We start from the raw sequence: 15,487 nt of genomic DNA on the forward strand, positions 1-15,487 counted from the left end.
CACTTCCTGTTGAGTGTGTTCCATTTGTAAATGGAGTCCCCCGCTGCTATGGGAAAGCACGCCTTGGTTTAAGGACGCTTTGGTTTAAGAACGGACTTCCGGAGTGGATTAAGTTCGTAAACCAAGGTACCACTGTAATTGAAATCAACCCATAATTTTAAAATGACAACCTCAGAGTTTCTTGCATGGTCAACAAGGAGGAAGAACAAATGGAATACTTTTTAAAAAGATGATTCCAGAATGTATTTTAATTAAAAATTTCTTTTAATTTTAACTGTTTTTTGTGTGTATTCTAACTTTGTACATTGCTTATAGACTACTGTAGTTAAGCGGCATATAATTTTTTAAAATAAATAATATTTTGTATTCAGTTTATTGTTTAGAACATGAGAAGGCAATGAAGGCTACAAATAATGTTTTGTATGTAAGAAGGGGACATGGCACCAACTCTCTGAAGAACAATATTACAAAGTAGAGATGTGGCAATTTAAAATAGGCTGAATATGGAGTGCCTATCAAAATACACCCAAATTAAAGTCTCATGTTGAATATAACTGATCTGTAGAAAGGACTTTGTGATCTGAAAATGTGATGTACTTTTTTAACCCCAGAAAATCTTTAATAATAATAATTTTAAAATTGTCACAAGCCATCTCTGAAGCTTAGATCGTTTGGCTTGCACTTGTTCAATAGTCCATAGGTTTGCTTGTTTGGTACATTCTTCTCAACATGTGACAGGCATTTTCTAGACTCAATATTTTATTCTAGCATATTTGGCAGCCCTATAATTATAAAGATGCATGCAATGCCTCACTTTAAGTTTGGTTTTTCTCATGCTAGAGCATTGCTCATGTTTCTTTGCTTAGTTCATTAATCTTTATTAAATAAAGATGCTGGTTGTTCATAATGGATAAAACTGATATTCGGCAGAACAAGAAGTCTAAAGGTGTTTCTTATTAATTTGTCATTAAGTGGAGAGATCTAGTTTTCTGGATTAAATCTGTGGTGATGCCCTGTGCCTGTGTTCTCTCTGTTTAGGGAGTTGGGGCAGTTCTATACAACAATACGTACTTTGTACCAGGGCATAAAATTTATGTGCATTACATATATTAGTTGTGAGGGGTTTTGCTGCTTCTTCCTTTAAAATGCATAGAAGCAGCAACTGGAAGAGCAGCTATTTCAATTACAGCAACCATTTTAAAATGTACATCTATAAATAGAAATTAGTGTATGCAGATTTTATGCAAATATATATATTCTTTATTCCTTTTTTGCAGCATTTGTACCAGAATGTGCTGCTAGTCTAGCATGATCTCATACTTTGGACTTCTGATTATGAAAATCTATGACCTCATCAAATAGCATGGACTTTACTTTCTATCTCTTGGGGGAAATGCTGCTTTGTCCCAGTGATTAATACTATTTGCTTCTGGAAAGCTTTGAAAGCTTGCTGCAGCCTAACCCTATGCATGTCTTGCGGGTCGAGGTCCACAGGGTCACCCCAATAACTCACACATCACACAGAATTTTTTGTTTAAGATTTTTGGCATAATTTTGGCCACAACTTTACTAAAATACAAATTTGTGAGTGAGTGGGACCTCCTTCCATATCCTGTATGCATAATATTCTTGCATGTGTACATAGGAAGCCAGATAAAATGTTGTCTCTTAAGTAGATATAATTTAGCAGCACAAGAGGCTTGTGGACTGAATGGTCTAAGGCTTTGCATAATGGCTCTATTAGTAGCAAAGCAATGTGCTTTCATTGATAACAGTAGCCAAATGGAATGGCTGCTTGCCTAGGAAATCTACTAATTTCAGAATGGGAAACTTGATAGAAATGGGTTTCCCTCTTAGAATCATAGAATCATAGAGTTGGAAGAGACCACAAGGGCCATCGAGTCCAACCCCCTGCCAAGCAGGAAACACCATCAGAGCACTCCTGACATATGGTTGTCAAGCCTCTGCTTAAAGACCTCCAAAGACAGAGACTCCACCACACTCCTTGGCAGCAAATTCCACTGTTGAACAGCTCTTACTGTCAGGAAGTTCTTCCTAATGTTTAGGTGGAATCTTCTTTCTTGTAGTTTGGATCCATTGCTCCGTGTCCGCTTCTCTGGAGCAGCAGAAAACAACCTTTCTCCCTCCTCTATATGACATCCTTTTATATATATTTGAACATGGCTATCATATCACCCCTTAACCTCCTCTTCTCCAGGCTAAACATGCCCAGCTCCCTTAGCCGTTCCTCATAAGGCATCGTTTCCAGGCCTTTGACCATTTTGGTTGCCCTCCTCTGGACACGTTCCAGTTTGTCAGTGTCCTTCTTGAACTGTGGTGCCCAGAACTGGACACAGTACTCCAGGTGACACAGTACTCCAGGTGAACTTATCTTAACTTATTTCGCACACACACACCATCTTGATTTGCCGAAAAGGTTACGTCACTACCACTGCCCTGTACGTTCTTCTTAAGTTTGTTTTCTCTCTCTTTTTAGGCTATGGCCAAACTGGTCCGAAGTTTCAACGAGCAGGCTATGACTCTGTCGCAGCTGCAGTTTCAGGCCTCTTGCATATCACAGGTCCCCAGGTAAGCTACCACAAGTGAAGCACAGTGCTTTTGCTGTAATTCAAAACTTCAGCGTTGCATGGTTTGCAGTAATGGACAGAATTAATGAGATTTAGGAAGTGGGAAACAGTGGAAATAAGATACTGTGTAGTTAAGGATCATCTTGGCATGCCGTCAGGGCCTCCTCCTCAAGAGTCTAAAACATTGCCTTGATTTCAGATTGATTTCAAGAAAGAACACGTGGGTCCCTGCAACAAAATGTTGCAGTATCCCTGGCGCTCAGGCGTGTTACAGGCGTGGGCCTGTGATTTAGGGTGCTTAAAAAGTTAGCATTAAAGACAAGAGTCCTAGTTCAAAGGTTGGTCTTCACGTGCCACATTTATTGATTTTTAGGTTTTGAGTATTTGGGAAGTGCTACTGGTACACATGGAAGACTGTAGCCTTATGAGGCTTTGCCCTCGGGTGGGAAAAATATTGCGCCCGGGAAAGGGAGATGGGAGTCAACAGACACTCGAGGAATAGTTTCGGAGAAAAAGCTTTTATTTCTACCATCCATGAACTGGTAGAAGGAGCAAGTGTGATAAGTCACAAACAAGCACAAGTTCACAGCCATTTGCACAGAGTATATATTCCCCTTCCAGTTCCCTCCCCTTTCTCCTCCCTCAGGAGTCCTGCCTCATGAGTTCCTCTGAGCATGAACAGAAAGCTCCTGTCTTGGGACTCATCCCAGGAAAGGGGGGGGGGTGAGAAGCCAAGGGGTTTCAGAGTGTTCAAAGATGTTGCAACTGAATGAGATAAAAGTCAGTTCTCAGGCCTGCTCTGACAGAGTCTATTCATTAGCTTTTTGAAGCCTTCTTTTTGCCTACGCACATCATCTTGTGAGAAATGCAGAGAAAAGCTTTAGCTGTGGATTTTTTAGAAGACAAAAGGAATTTTGGACAGTTTTGAGGCCTGGTTGCAGGGGGGGGGGGGTGACTTCGGGCCTAGGTGGGATCACCTGTCCTCACCTCCTTCAAGACAATCGAGTATGAGACTTCTCCATGCTATTAAGTGCTTGGTTTGGCCTTCTGTGAAGTCGGAGAGGACAATTTATGTCTCACTTCTGGCCTACAATTTTGCAAGGCTGCTGTAAGCTACTCTCTCTCAGCCTGGCTTTTGTACTTGCAGTTGGGTATTATACAGTAAACCACGTTGCAGGAGTATATTTCAGTTTATCACTTTCCTTAGTCCCCCCCCCCCTTTCAGATGTTCTGCAGCCCTCAGGGTTACCCTGACTCTGCCAATGCTGCTCTGTTGTGCATGGCCAATGTTTTTCTGGCTATGTGAAGTACAACCATGGGAGAAACCATGTCAGTTTTTGCCCTCTCAGTCTCTCAACAGTCCGTGCCCCTGAGTTAATATGGGGCTGTTTGGGAGGGATTAATTCTCCCTCAGCAAGACAGGTGGGAGCCAGGTTCGAATGTAGGCTTGCCCACGAACTCCTTCATTCATGCAAGGTGCCATCCCTGCGCTTAAGCCCTCAATACGGGGCTGATGGAAGGATTGTTAGAGTAACATATGCTCAGCTCTTGGAACACAATCAAGTCATATAAAAATGTGAAATACTATTACATCTCACTTGTTCTGAAGATTTCAGCAGCTTCATTTTCTTTCTGCAAGGAGAGATGTGAGCAAGAGATTTTAGTTATGTGTTGTGACTAGTAATTCTGGTTTGACGGATACAAAGTTGTTTAAAAAATGGAAGTTTGATTATTTGTTTATTGGAAGAAGTTCTTCTCTCTGATTTGTTTGCAAAAATACAAAAATGGAATAAATCAAACGTTTAAAAATGTAGCTTATGTAAGTATAGAACTGATTGCTGATTATGTTTTAAACTTAACAAAATGTGAAGTTCTAAACAATGGAAAAGCTGAGCCCATCCTGTGTCCTGCAAAGCATGCTGGGAAGCACCATAAAACCCTATTAATTTTATATAAAGCATTAACAACAGTAATAAAGAATAACAACAACAATATTTTAGATTGTAGGCAGGCACTCTCTTATCACTGACATTTGTAAGGCACTTTTGGCATCTTTTGGCTGAAGAATGGGATAAAAATGCTACTAATAATTTAAGTAGCTTAAATATACAACTTTTCCCTGGGCTGTGCAACAAAATAAAATAATGCAATATATAGTCATCATTAAGAAGCAATAACTCAACCTTCATTGCATAGAGGCAGCATAAAATCATTTATGGCCCAGGTTTAAAACACAGTTTAAAACCCTGTGATAAGAAGGGACCAAGCAAGGCTCTCTGCTGAGTTTCTTCCATAGCTGAAGTGCCGCTACTAAGAAGGCTCTCTCCCTCACTTAATTACTATTAAAGGAACCTGTCCTAAGATGTTTAGGGTTTTGTAGGTTAAAACCAGATCTTTAATTGGGTCTGGGAGTGGACTGGGTGCCAGTGCGGCTGATAAATCACTGACATAATTTGATTAAAACTTGTGGTTCTCTTTTGAACCAGCTGTGGTTTTCAGGCCATTTTTAAAAGCAGCTCGACATACAAAGCATTTCAGTAGTTAAAGTGGGGTGGGAGCTATATGATATGATAATCTTTATTGTCATTCTCCCATACAGAGCAACAAAATTGAAAAATCTACATAAGACATTCAGAAACCAACAAGCCTGCTATCACAACCTGGTTAGCCCCCTAAAAACTCTGATGCCCCATTTTAAAATAAAATATACTCCCATAGAGACTCCTTACACTGCGTTTAAAACTATCAAAGCATGGATAACCATGGCTATTAGATGATTTACCATCAAGATAGAAGAACTACTAGAAGATTTTCCAATCATAAACCATAAAGGGAAACAATGATCAGTAAGACAATTCTACATATCCCTCCCTTCTAATTGCTGTGCATTTAAATTGTAATATCGCCACGGCAGGGGACTTTTCCATAAGGTTACAAATTGTGGGCCACTCTGAATGTGTTTCAACTTGAATTGATCCCTATTGAGTTGGATCAGACTTTTAGGTAAAATACAGATGATGATGATGATGATGCATCTGGTATTATCATTTGGTTATCAAACTTCTCCTGCAAAGCTTTGATCTCCAGCCAACACATTTGGAAAAAGATTAAAGCCAAAGCAGTAGGGTCTAAAATGCCTGAATAAGAAAAAATGGTGGCACATTCAGAGAACATAATAAATCTAAAAGAGAAAATTACTAACAGTTTCCAAGCCTGCAGTTTCTTATGGTACCTTTTCAGCTTCTTTTAAATTGTATTTGTTGTATGTACTGAGAGACTCTGACTGCATGGGCACTTTAACCTATAATAGTTTACTCCATGGGGTGCCTAACTGGTTTGAAATGTTAGCACAGCATGAGCTCTTTTTAAGGATTATTGATCTTGCTTAATTATGAAGAAGATGACCTAACTGATGCAGATGCCTTTGTCTGGCACGTGGCCATTTAAAAATAACTCACAGAAACATAACCTGAATGATTCTGTGTGCTGGAAGCAATTTTGAGTGGTCTAATCCAAACCCTCATGGCTTCCCATGTTGCGCTGGACTTTGCCTCCATATGTGCCATTGTTTAGCAAAGAGAGAGGCTGAAACTAATAAGAAATTGGCTTCTGAATCTGATTTCCATCATGATGAGTTGGGTGTCAGATGATGAAGCTAAATACAGATCAACTTCCCCACAAAATATTTAGCCTAATCCGATGGTTCTCATTCCTAAAGAAACATTAAATGTGTGTAACTACATTTATACTGCAATTCCTATGTACTGCTACCCAGAGGTAAACTGCACTGAGTTCAGTGGGGCTTTGAGACACACTCCCATTCATTATCTGTGGCCTTTACCTCTCCTTTGCTTCTGTTACCTCCTCCGTTTGTGAACATTTAGATTGTAAACTCTTGGAGACAGAGATCCATCGTTGTCGTTTGGTTTAATTACATGCTATGCCCATTGGTGCTATGTAAGCAAATTACAGTGGTACCTCGCAAGACGAATGCCTCGCAAGACAAAAAAACTCGCTAGACGAAAGGGTTTTTTGTTTTTTGAGCTGCTTCGCAAGACGATTTTCCCTATGGGCTTGCTTTGCAAGACGGAAACGTCTTGCAAGTTTGTTTCCTTTTTCTTAACACCATTAATACAGTTGCGACTTGACTTTGAGGAGCAACTCATAGAACGCGGTGTGGTAGCCTTTTTTGAGGTTTTTAAAGCTTTTTGAGGTTTTTGAAGCTTTTCCAAAACTTTCCCGACACCGTGCTTCGCAAGACGAAAAAAATCGCAAGACAAAACTCGCGGAACGAATTAATTTCGTCTTGCAAGGCACCACTGTATTATTAACTGTATGATTGTTTTCATTCTTACAACCAACCATACAGAGATGGAGCTCTGTGTAACTCAAAAGTCTGGCTACCAGCATTTTAAACACTACTTGATGTAAATAAGCCTTATTTGTGGTGTGTTTGTCCTCCCCTTTTGCTTTCCAGTCCAGATCAACAAGTCCTAAGGAATGTAGATGGTTAAAGTTAGAGAGTTTCCACTTGGAAACTGAAACTTTATTGCCATCATGCTGGAGGGTGGAAGATCATGGAATAATGAGTTGGAAGGGACCCAAAATAATCTGAATTCAACCCAGTTCTACTCTGGGTGCTCATCATCTGAGGCCCTCTTCCTGTGTTCCCTCCATGAGAGGTCTGCAGGGTGGCAACAGGAGAGGGGGCCTTTTCTGCAGGGGATAAAGTGACTAACAAATTCAGCAAGTGATAATAATGAATAATAAAAAAGTGGGATTATCCATGATCACAGTTAACAAGCAGATCACTTGAGAAGCTTGTGGTCACCTTCATTCTTAGAGTCCTTAAACCAAAATAACTTGCTAACATATTTCCATGGAAGAGTCAAAGCCAAGTCTGTAGCTAATGGCAGTCATTTTACAAAATTTAGAGAAAAATGTTTGTGGTATAGAGTATTGAAATGTCAGCTTTTCTTTTCTCTTATTCCCCCCCCCCCCCTTCTAGGAAGGTGAGCCAGTTAGGCCAGGAGTAGCCATGACTGATCTTGCCACAGGATTGTATGCATATGGTGCAATTATGGCTGGACTTCTTCAGCGATATAAAACAGGGAAGGGAATGCACATAGACTGCAATTTGCTATCGTCTCAGGTGAGGACATATTCTGATATTTGGATGATGAGGATGGGATTCACTTTCTGAATAATCTCTGCAGTATGGCGCATGTGGCAGATTTCACTCAGGAGGCTTGTGTGTGTGTTAATAAAGAAAAAATTCACTGCACTATCCTGCTCCTATAAATGACATGATAGGATATCTATGAGGTTGAATTGATTGCACTAATTTAGCAAACTTTTAAGAGCATTTTAGCAAAATGATAAAATATGCATGTGGACTTGAATAGCTACAAGTCTGGTTCCAAAAATAGCAGATCAACAGTCTAATCTTTGGCATATCTTACTGCCAGGTATGTGGGCAGAGGCAACCTAAAGTGACCGAAATGGTTAACAATATTATGGAAGACACATACATGCACCTATCTTTCTATGTACAGTACTTACCTATGATCAGCAATTGTTCTATGCTTCTAAAAAGACGGTAAGCAATTTACCAGGCAGAACAGTTTTATAAGCTGAATTTTAGCTCATGTTGAACAAGCCTTAACTATGTACAGTGGTACCTTGGTTTACAAACAGTCTGGTTTGCATACGTTTTAGATTACAAACACGTCAAACCTGGAAGTGCGTGTCTCAGTTTGCAAACTCTTTTTGGATTACAACCCCCCCCCCCTTTTTTTGGATTACAAACAAAAATTGTTGAGAGGCCCCATTGGCGAAAGTGTGCCTTGGGTTACAACCTGTTTTGGTTTACAAACGGACCTCCAGAACGGATTATGGTTGTAAGTAAACCAAGGTACCACTGTATTTTGTATTTTCATTTTGTATTTTTCTGTTGTGAATGCCTTGGGATTTTCAGATGAAGGGTGGTATACAAATTTAATAAATAATAACAATAACCATTTTTTGTATTTTTGTATTTTATTTCCCCCCCCCCAATGTCTCATCTTTAAGTGCATGTGTAATTTGCGGTTCATTAAAATTACCATGAATACTCCCTCTGACTTTGAGTGCTCAGAAGAAATACAGATATTTGCATTTGCATAGGATCCAAGCAATTGATCCTTTTGCTCAGTAGTAAATGCAGAATTTTTTGAAAAAATCTATTTATGTCACCTAGTAAATTATTACCATAAGCCCAGTCTCAGACCCATTGCAAAATGCATGTTGAATATGCCATTGAAAATGTAACTGAAGGGAATAGTTGGGAAGATTTATTAATTTGTTATTAATTAATTTGATTTTTAGTCTGTCCTTCATCCATACCAGCATAGAAAGGGACGCAGGTGGCACTGTGGTTTAAACCACTGAGCCTCTTGGGCTTTCCAGTCGGAAGGTTGGAGGTTCGAATCTGCACCATGGGGGAGTTCCCATTGCTCTATCCCAGCTTCTGCCAACCTAGCAGTTCGAAAGCATACCAGTGCAAGTAGACAAATAGGTACCGCTCCAGCGGGAAGGTATATGGCGTTTCCGGATGCTCTTGCTTCCATCACAGTGTCCTGTTGCGCCCAAAGCAGTTTAGTCATTCTGGCCACATGACTTGGAAAGTTGTCTGTGGACAAATGCCAGTTCCTTTGGCCTGAAGCGAGATGAGCACCGCAACCCCATAGTTGCCTTTGACTGGACCTAACCATCCTTTACCTTTTTTTACCTACCAGGGTGGATTACATCTAAATGCACTGTTAAGACAACAAAGCAACTTTCACTAGGTAAAACATCAGAGAATATACACAGAACAATAATACAATAACACAGCACCGCTAGATGCTTCATATACAGCTGCTTATCAATATTTTTCTTAATTATATACACAGAGGACTCATATACAGAAAGAAAACTTGTGGGAAGAGAAGGCTTCTGTCTTCTTCCCCAGCACTAATAAAATGAGGTCCCAGCATGACTGGAAGCCTTAAGGAAAGCATCTCCTATGGAGCCTCCGCTGATCACCACCTGCCTAGTCACTCCTGTGCCTATAATTAAAAAGAAGAAAGAACAGATGCATAGCTGTGTGCTATGCTATCTAGTAAACATCTTCCAAAGTTAAAGCTGTTACCCTACTGGGTCACCAACCTTTCCCTGCCCAAGGAGGCACATTTGGAATTTTCAAATGCTGCCCCCAAAATGCTTCTGAGGTGGACAACATTTGGCTTGTCACAAAATGGCTGCCATTGGAGGCATGGCCACTCACACGTTATTGCCTTTTATTGCATGTTTGTGCCTTGGATACTGGGAAAAACCCCAGAGACAAAAGGAAGTGATGGGGGAACCGGAACAAAAACCAATGGCCCAGAGCCAGAGAAGAGGAAAAATAATCACATAAACTCAGTTTCTTCCCATTCCTTCTCTTCCTGGTCTGTCCTCCACTCCCTGCTTGCTGTTGCCTTTCAAAATGTGTTGCATCTCTTCTTCCCAGTCACTCCACTTTCTTCTTGGATTCCAATCTTAGCATGAAAAACTGGAGTTCCTCTCTCTCTACTGAAGGCTTATTAGGCAGAGGTGATTCTCTTCTCCCTTCTTAACAAGGGGAAAAGGGGGCAGTGAGGGGAGGGAGGAATGTAGAGGCTTCAAGGGTGCAATGGGCTGGGGCTGAAGGCTTGCATGGCTGCCATGTTGGGAACACCAGCTCCATAAGGTTTTAATTCTGTGGATTTGCTAAATCAGGCCACAGCTGGATAGTAGCTGATTTCTCACTAGGAACAGTTCTTTATGAGTTGATCCGAAATTAATGGCTGGGTACCAGCATTCCAAAGTGCCTTGACTATAAACTTTTAACCCCTAACATAAAGTCCCTTTGAAACTTCCCCCTACACTTGCGTTATTTATGATAGTCAACTCGTCTTCTTAGCATCAGCATCTAAACAGTATTCTTTAGATGATAGTAAATAAGAAGGAAGTGGTTTTCGTACTTGTTTCCAATTATGAAACTGATCTGTGTCTTCTGTTGTGGCCTGAAAATATCTCTTGGAAGTTTTTATAATATCATTCCTGAATTTAATTGTAACCAGTTGAGGAGCAAGCAAACAACAAGAGCCCTGAGCCATTTCAGTTTCTACCATCTGCCTCAGTCTGACATTAAGCAAGGAATCCTACACTTCCATAAAATTCAGCTGTCTTTATTGTGCATTTCCCCCCAACTTCTGCCAAGGAAAGAATATCACTTTGATCCAGAGAGCTACTCGACTAACCACTGTGTGCCTATTTCCCTCTTAGCCTGCACCCCCATGCTGTGGGGTGAGCTGCTTTCGAAACAGAGGCCTTTCAAGAGGTTTGCAATGCAATATGGGAGGCTGCCGGTTTTTGTGTTTTTAAAGGAGGGGGAACCAACACACCTAACTTTCACCCACCTCAAGAAATTCTTCTGCATTGCCGCCTCTAGTCAGCACTGTTAGCATTGCACATTTACTGGTAAGCCTCTTTTCTGCTTCTAATTACTTAATTTCATGCTTAAGTCACAAAAATATACAGCATTTTCTTTTAATTATAGATCAACTCTGGTTACGGTACTTTTCTTTCCCTTTATTGACAAATTTTATGCTTAATGATATTTTATCCCATTAGCCATTAATTCTTCAATGCAATGCAGTGACTACAGTTGTTCAGATATTGGTGTCTTCAAGATGGGATTCCTGTATGTCAGGGGTGCCCAAACTTTTTTCAAAGAGGGCCAGATTTGATGAAGTGAACATGCGTGAGGGCCAACCAAAGTTTTTTAGGATTGAAGTTGTTGAGCTTTTTTAAAGGATTTGACCCCAGTAAAAAAACTGCCACAGGGGCCGGATTAGGCCCCCAAGACGGACTTTGGACATGCCTGCATTTGGTTCAGAAGATAGTGTTGACTGCTGTAGCATGATTTGCTACAGCACGAGTGAATCCCTACCAGCACAGAAAACTCTTCCTCAGTAGAACTGCACTGGCTTCTCCTTTGCTACCTGGCTCAGTTCAAGGTGTTGCTATGACACTACAAAGCCCACAACAGTTTATGACCAGTTTACTTCAAGGACTGTATCACGCCATATGTGCCCACTTAGATGGGCAGAACTGGCACTTTTTCTTCCAGTTCCTTTTCTTCCAGTTGTATCTTTCTCTATTTTTCTCACTTGGATATTCTGTGTTCTCTGAAAGAAACCTAAGATACATGTGTTCATCATTCATGCAAACATATGCACACATTCCAACCTCTGTATTTCCATTTGTCTTCTGCGTGCAGCTTCTCGTCTGCAGGCCCCCTGATTTCTCCTCTCCTAAACCTGATAGTTTGTCTTTCCTTGTTTGGGGTGCAGTGTTACTATCACACCTGCTGTTTTGGCCAAACATATTTGGGGTGATCAGATGCAAGGGAGGCAGAGAGCTCAAATACCTTTTAAAAGTTCCACAGAAGATGGAATTTCAGCAAGCACAGCTTGTCATGCAGGGGTGAGAAAAAAGAGATGTTGAAATATCCTCTGCTCAGCAGCTGTTAAACAAGCTGCACTTTTCACCAGCAATTAATTTTTTGTAGATAATCATCTGAACAAAGACAGACCATGGACTGCCAATTCCATGTCCTCCAGCAAGTCTCAGTGTTGCTGCATTGATTTATTAATCACATAATATGACTTTTAGCTTTAATTGGGTTGTTCAGCTTATTTTGTAGCTGTTGCTTTAACAGTGTTTTATAGATTGTAATTGATTCACTTATGATTTGTTAATAATTCTATATTATTTATGTTGTATTTATGATGATCTATTATGTTAATAATATTTATTGTTTCTAAGCTGCTTTGGGATTCATTTGAATGAAAAGTGGTATAGAAATATAATCAGTCTCAAATAGATTGGAATGTTGGCTTCCTAGGTCCAGCATTTTTTCCACCAAAAAAAATGTGTGTCCCACTGCTGTCCCTTATTGATGGATGTCCCTTAAATGTCCCTTAAATGATGTCCCTTAAATTTCAAAGGAAGCAGCTCCTCTCCCTCCCTCCCTGCAGGCCAGGGAGGAGGGAGGCTCCAACTGTGTTGCTTGGCTGTGTTGCTCACCCAATAAGAAGTCTAAGAACGACTGGGGAGTGGAGCTTGCATGCCTTGTGTGTGGCTAGTTAATGCAAGCTGACGGAGTTTTTGAATGCTGGACGCCATTTTGTGGCAAGTGCTGCTGCAAACTTTGCAGTGCAAAGCCAGGCCGGGGAGCCATCTTAAGTTGAGGCTGCATAGGCCTTGTGGTGCATGTGATTCAGATTCTATTCAGTTGAACCTCTGGTTACAAAGTTGGTCGGACAGTGTTCTCGAAGCTACCAGCATGAGTTTGACCAGACTGCAGGAGGACAGGAAGACTGGAGTGCCTGGAACAGGTGAGGCTGCAGATCCCTTATTTTGGCTGCTGGTCCCTTATTTTCAAGGCTGCCAGTCCCTTATTTTCCAATCTGTAAGTTGACAGCTATGGCTTCCACAAGCGCAGGTGCACCTGTAGGTCTCATGTTGGCAACCCTTGACATACCTGGATTATTTTCATTTACGTTTGAGAGAGCTTTGCATTTGCTTCTCAGAATGTTATCTGCTCAATCAGCCACATTATTTTTCATCAATCAAGGAAGATACAGATATAAGGTTATTTATTCAGATTTTGTTAAGTGCAGAGGGGCCTGCAACTGAAAGAGGTCTGAAGCAACGCCAGGGAGGTTTTTTTTACCCAACATGATCTTTTCAGCATTTGCACATTTTGGGCAAGTACATATCTGAAAATGCAGAATCAAAATAAGTTTGAAAATAAATTTTGTCTTCTATTTGTGATAATTGTGGGGTGGGTTTGGGGATATGTACAGTATGGGGGGGGGGGGGAGAAACCTCTGTATGTATTTAAACTCTGTATGCCCAGAAAGTTAATACAGGCGACTCCCGACTCACGTGGGGTTTGCGTTCCTGGCCGCTGCCTGCATCAATCTGTTCTGCCCCCGCCCCATCCTCTTGCAGTGCCAGAAATGACACGTGTGTCATCCACAACTCAAATGCGCACGAGTGGGGAGTTGCCTGTATTAATTCAGCCATATCCTAAATCAAATAGAGTTCTAAATGACACTTTTCTTTTGAGCAGTGCTGTCTTTTGACATCTGAATGGCTGAACATGCATTTGTACTCAAGACAACACAAAGCGTTCAAAGGAATGCAAAATAGCTGGGTGATCAGTGGGCGCATCGGAGCTGCAAAGATGGAAAGATGAATCTCTCATGTTAAAAACTTGTCCCATTTCAAATGCAACTCGCCTCCAGAGATTTGTTCTGTATGTTACTTCACGGCTCAGTAGGACAAAAGCACGTAGTAATAGGCAACTTTCAAGTGTCTTTTTAGCCTTAAGGCCACTTTTTTTGTTCATTCAGTTACCACAGTGTAGGAATGTAGAGAGCCATTTGCCGCCTTGATCTCTCTGTCTCTGTAGTATGAAGCAAGAGTTCGTAGCACTGTAGACTGCGGTGTAGACGGTTGAAAGAAAGCATGCTTTTGAAATATTTCCTTTAAAAGGCATTCTGTGAAAGCAAAGGGTCATTGCTATTTGAGGATGCTTCATTTTCTCAGCTACTAGACAGACCTTCCCAGCTTAATGGAAATAAGCAAAATTCCTGCCCTGATGAAACCACATGCTGTAGAAAAGTTGGTCACACGTTGGTTGGTTTTTAAGCTCAACACTGAGCTGGAATAGGGTAACATATATTAGTAACATGCATTGTTTCTTACTTATAAATCTCTTGAGAGTTCTTCATGGTGTCCACTAACTTTTATAGAATTTCACAGGCCTCTTCCTGGGAACTGGCAGTGCTGATGTGGGTACCTAGCACATGATTTAACCAACTCACTTAGCCAAATCCCAAGACGTTACTGCAGTTGCATAGATTCTCAGCCATGCAGAAAGCTACTGTTTATTGGCAATAAATACATTGCATGAACAAGCAGCTAAGAGAGAGAATTTAACCACAGCAGCATATGAAAGCAAATTTGCTAACCTCTGGTTACCCCTACTGGATATCATCCAAGAAGATAGTTCCTTCTCCAGCAATTGATGCTGCACCCTAGAAATCTGTGAGGCTTTTATGAGGATGGGGCTAGCCTTCCCTCTGCTCACATCTTTCAACAAGGTATTGCCAACACTCACTGCCATACATCTCTCACCTTTGCATGGCATTTTGTTTGCCCGAGGAGGGCCAATTTTGACACTTCACCATTCTGTTCCCATCCTTTAATGTCATCCATAAATGTGCCAAGTATAAATATTTATTGGGCAGGGCTATGAAGCTGTTTTGTGTTGGGTTTTGTTGCTTTTCACCACTTCTAATTGTGGTGGATAAACTAGGAGGAAATACATCTTTGGGGTGTATCTAAATTTAAGAAAGCCATATGAAAATCCAGAATGCCCAATTATTTTCAATGATAAAGAAAATGGTTTGTTAAAAATTTATTTCCCATCTTAACTTAACTTAACTCTTAATACCCATGCTTGCTTGGGACATTACATACATATTATTTTGACAGAGCCACAGTAATGACACTTTGTGGGATTTTTAAAAGCCTCTTGAAACACGATTCCCTCTTTTCTGCCTGTTCTTCCCCTCTGGCACTTCGTGTCTTGTTTCCCTGGCTGTCTGATTCTAATGTTTTAAGAACATTAAGTTTTAGCATTACAAGGGGGAATTTCAGTTTTGCTAGGTGTGTAGAATGAAACATGTGACATGATCATCCTTTGTGATTGCAGACAGAAGAATTCAAGTGTGTGTGTTCAATACATTGAAGAAAGAGTGTTTGGTAAATATAGACAG

General features: G+C 40.7%; 1 protein-coding gene across 7 annotated transcripts in view; it reads left to right on the top strand.

Annotated features, from left to right (window-relative positions):
* The window catches only part of SUGCT (succinyl-CoA:glutarate-CoA transferase), a 287,447-nt gene that overhangs the window by 29,479 nt on the left and 242,481 nt on the right, over positions 1 to 15,487 (top strand). For 6 of the 7 annotated variants that reach the window (XM_077916528.1, XM_028750513.2, XM_077916527.1 and 3 more), the window contains 2 exons: positions 2,498 to 2,589; positions 7,597 to 7,740. In XM_077916528.1, the coding sequence (XP_077772654.1) occupies positions 2,498 to 2,589; positions 7,597 to 7,740 (236 nt within the window). The remainder of the gene's footprint in view (positions 1 to 2,497; positions 2,590 to 7,596; positions 7,741 to 15,487) is intronic. The other variant, XM_077916531.1, reaches the window with a different exon arrangement.

The sequence above is a fragment of the Podarcis muralis genome, chromosome 12 (genome assembly GCF_964188315.1).
Source record: "Podarcis muralis chromosome 12, rPodMur119.hap1.1, whole genome shotgun sequence".
Lineage (NCBI taxonomy): Eukaryota > Metazoa > Chordata > Lepidosauria > Squamata > Lacertidae > Podarcis > Podarcis muralis.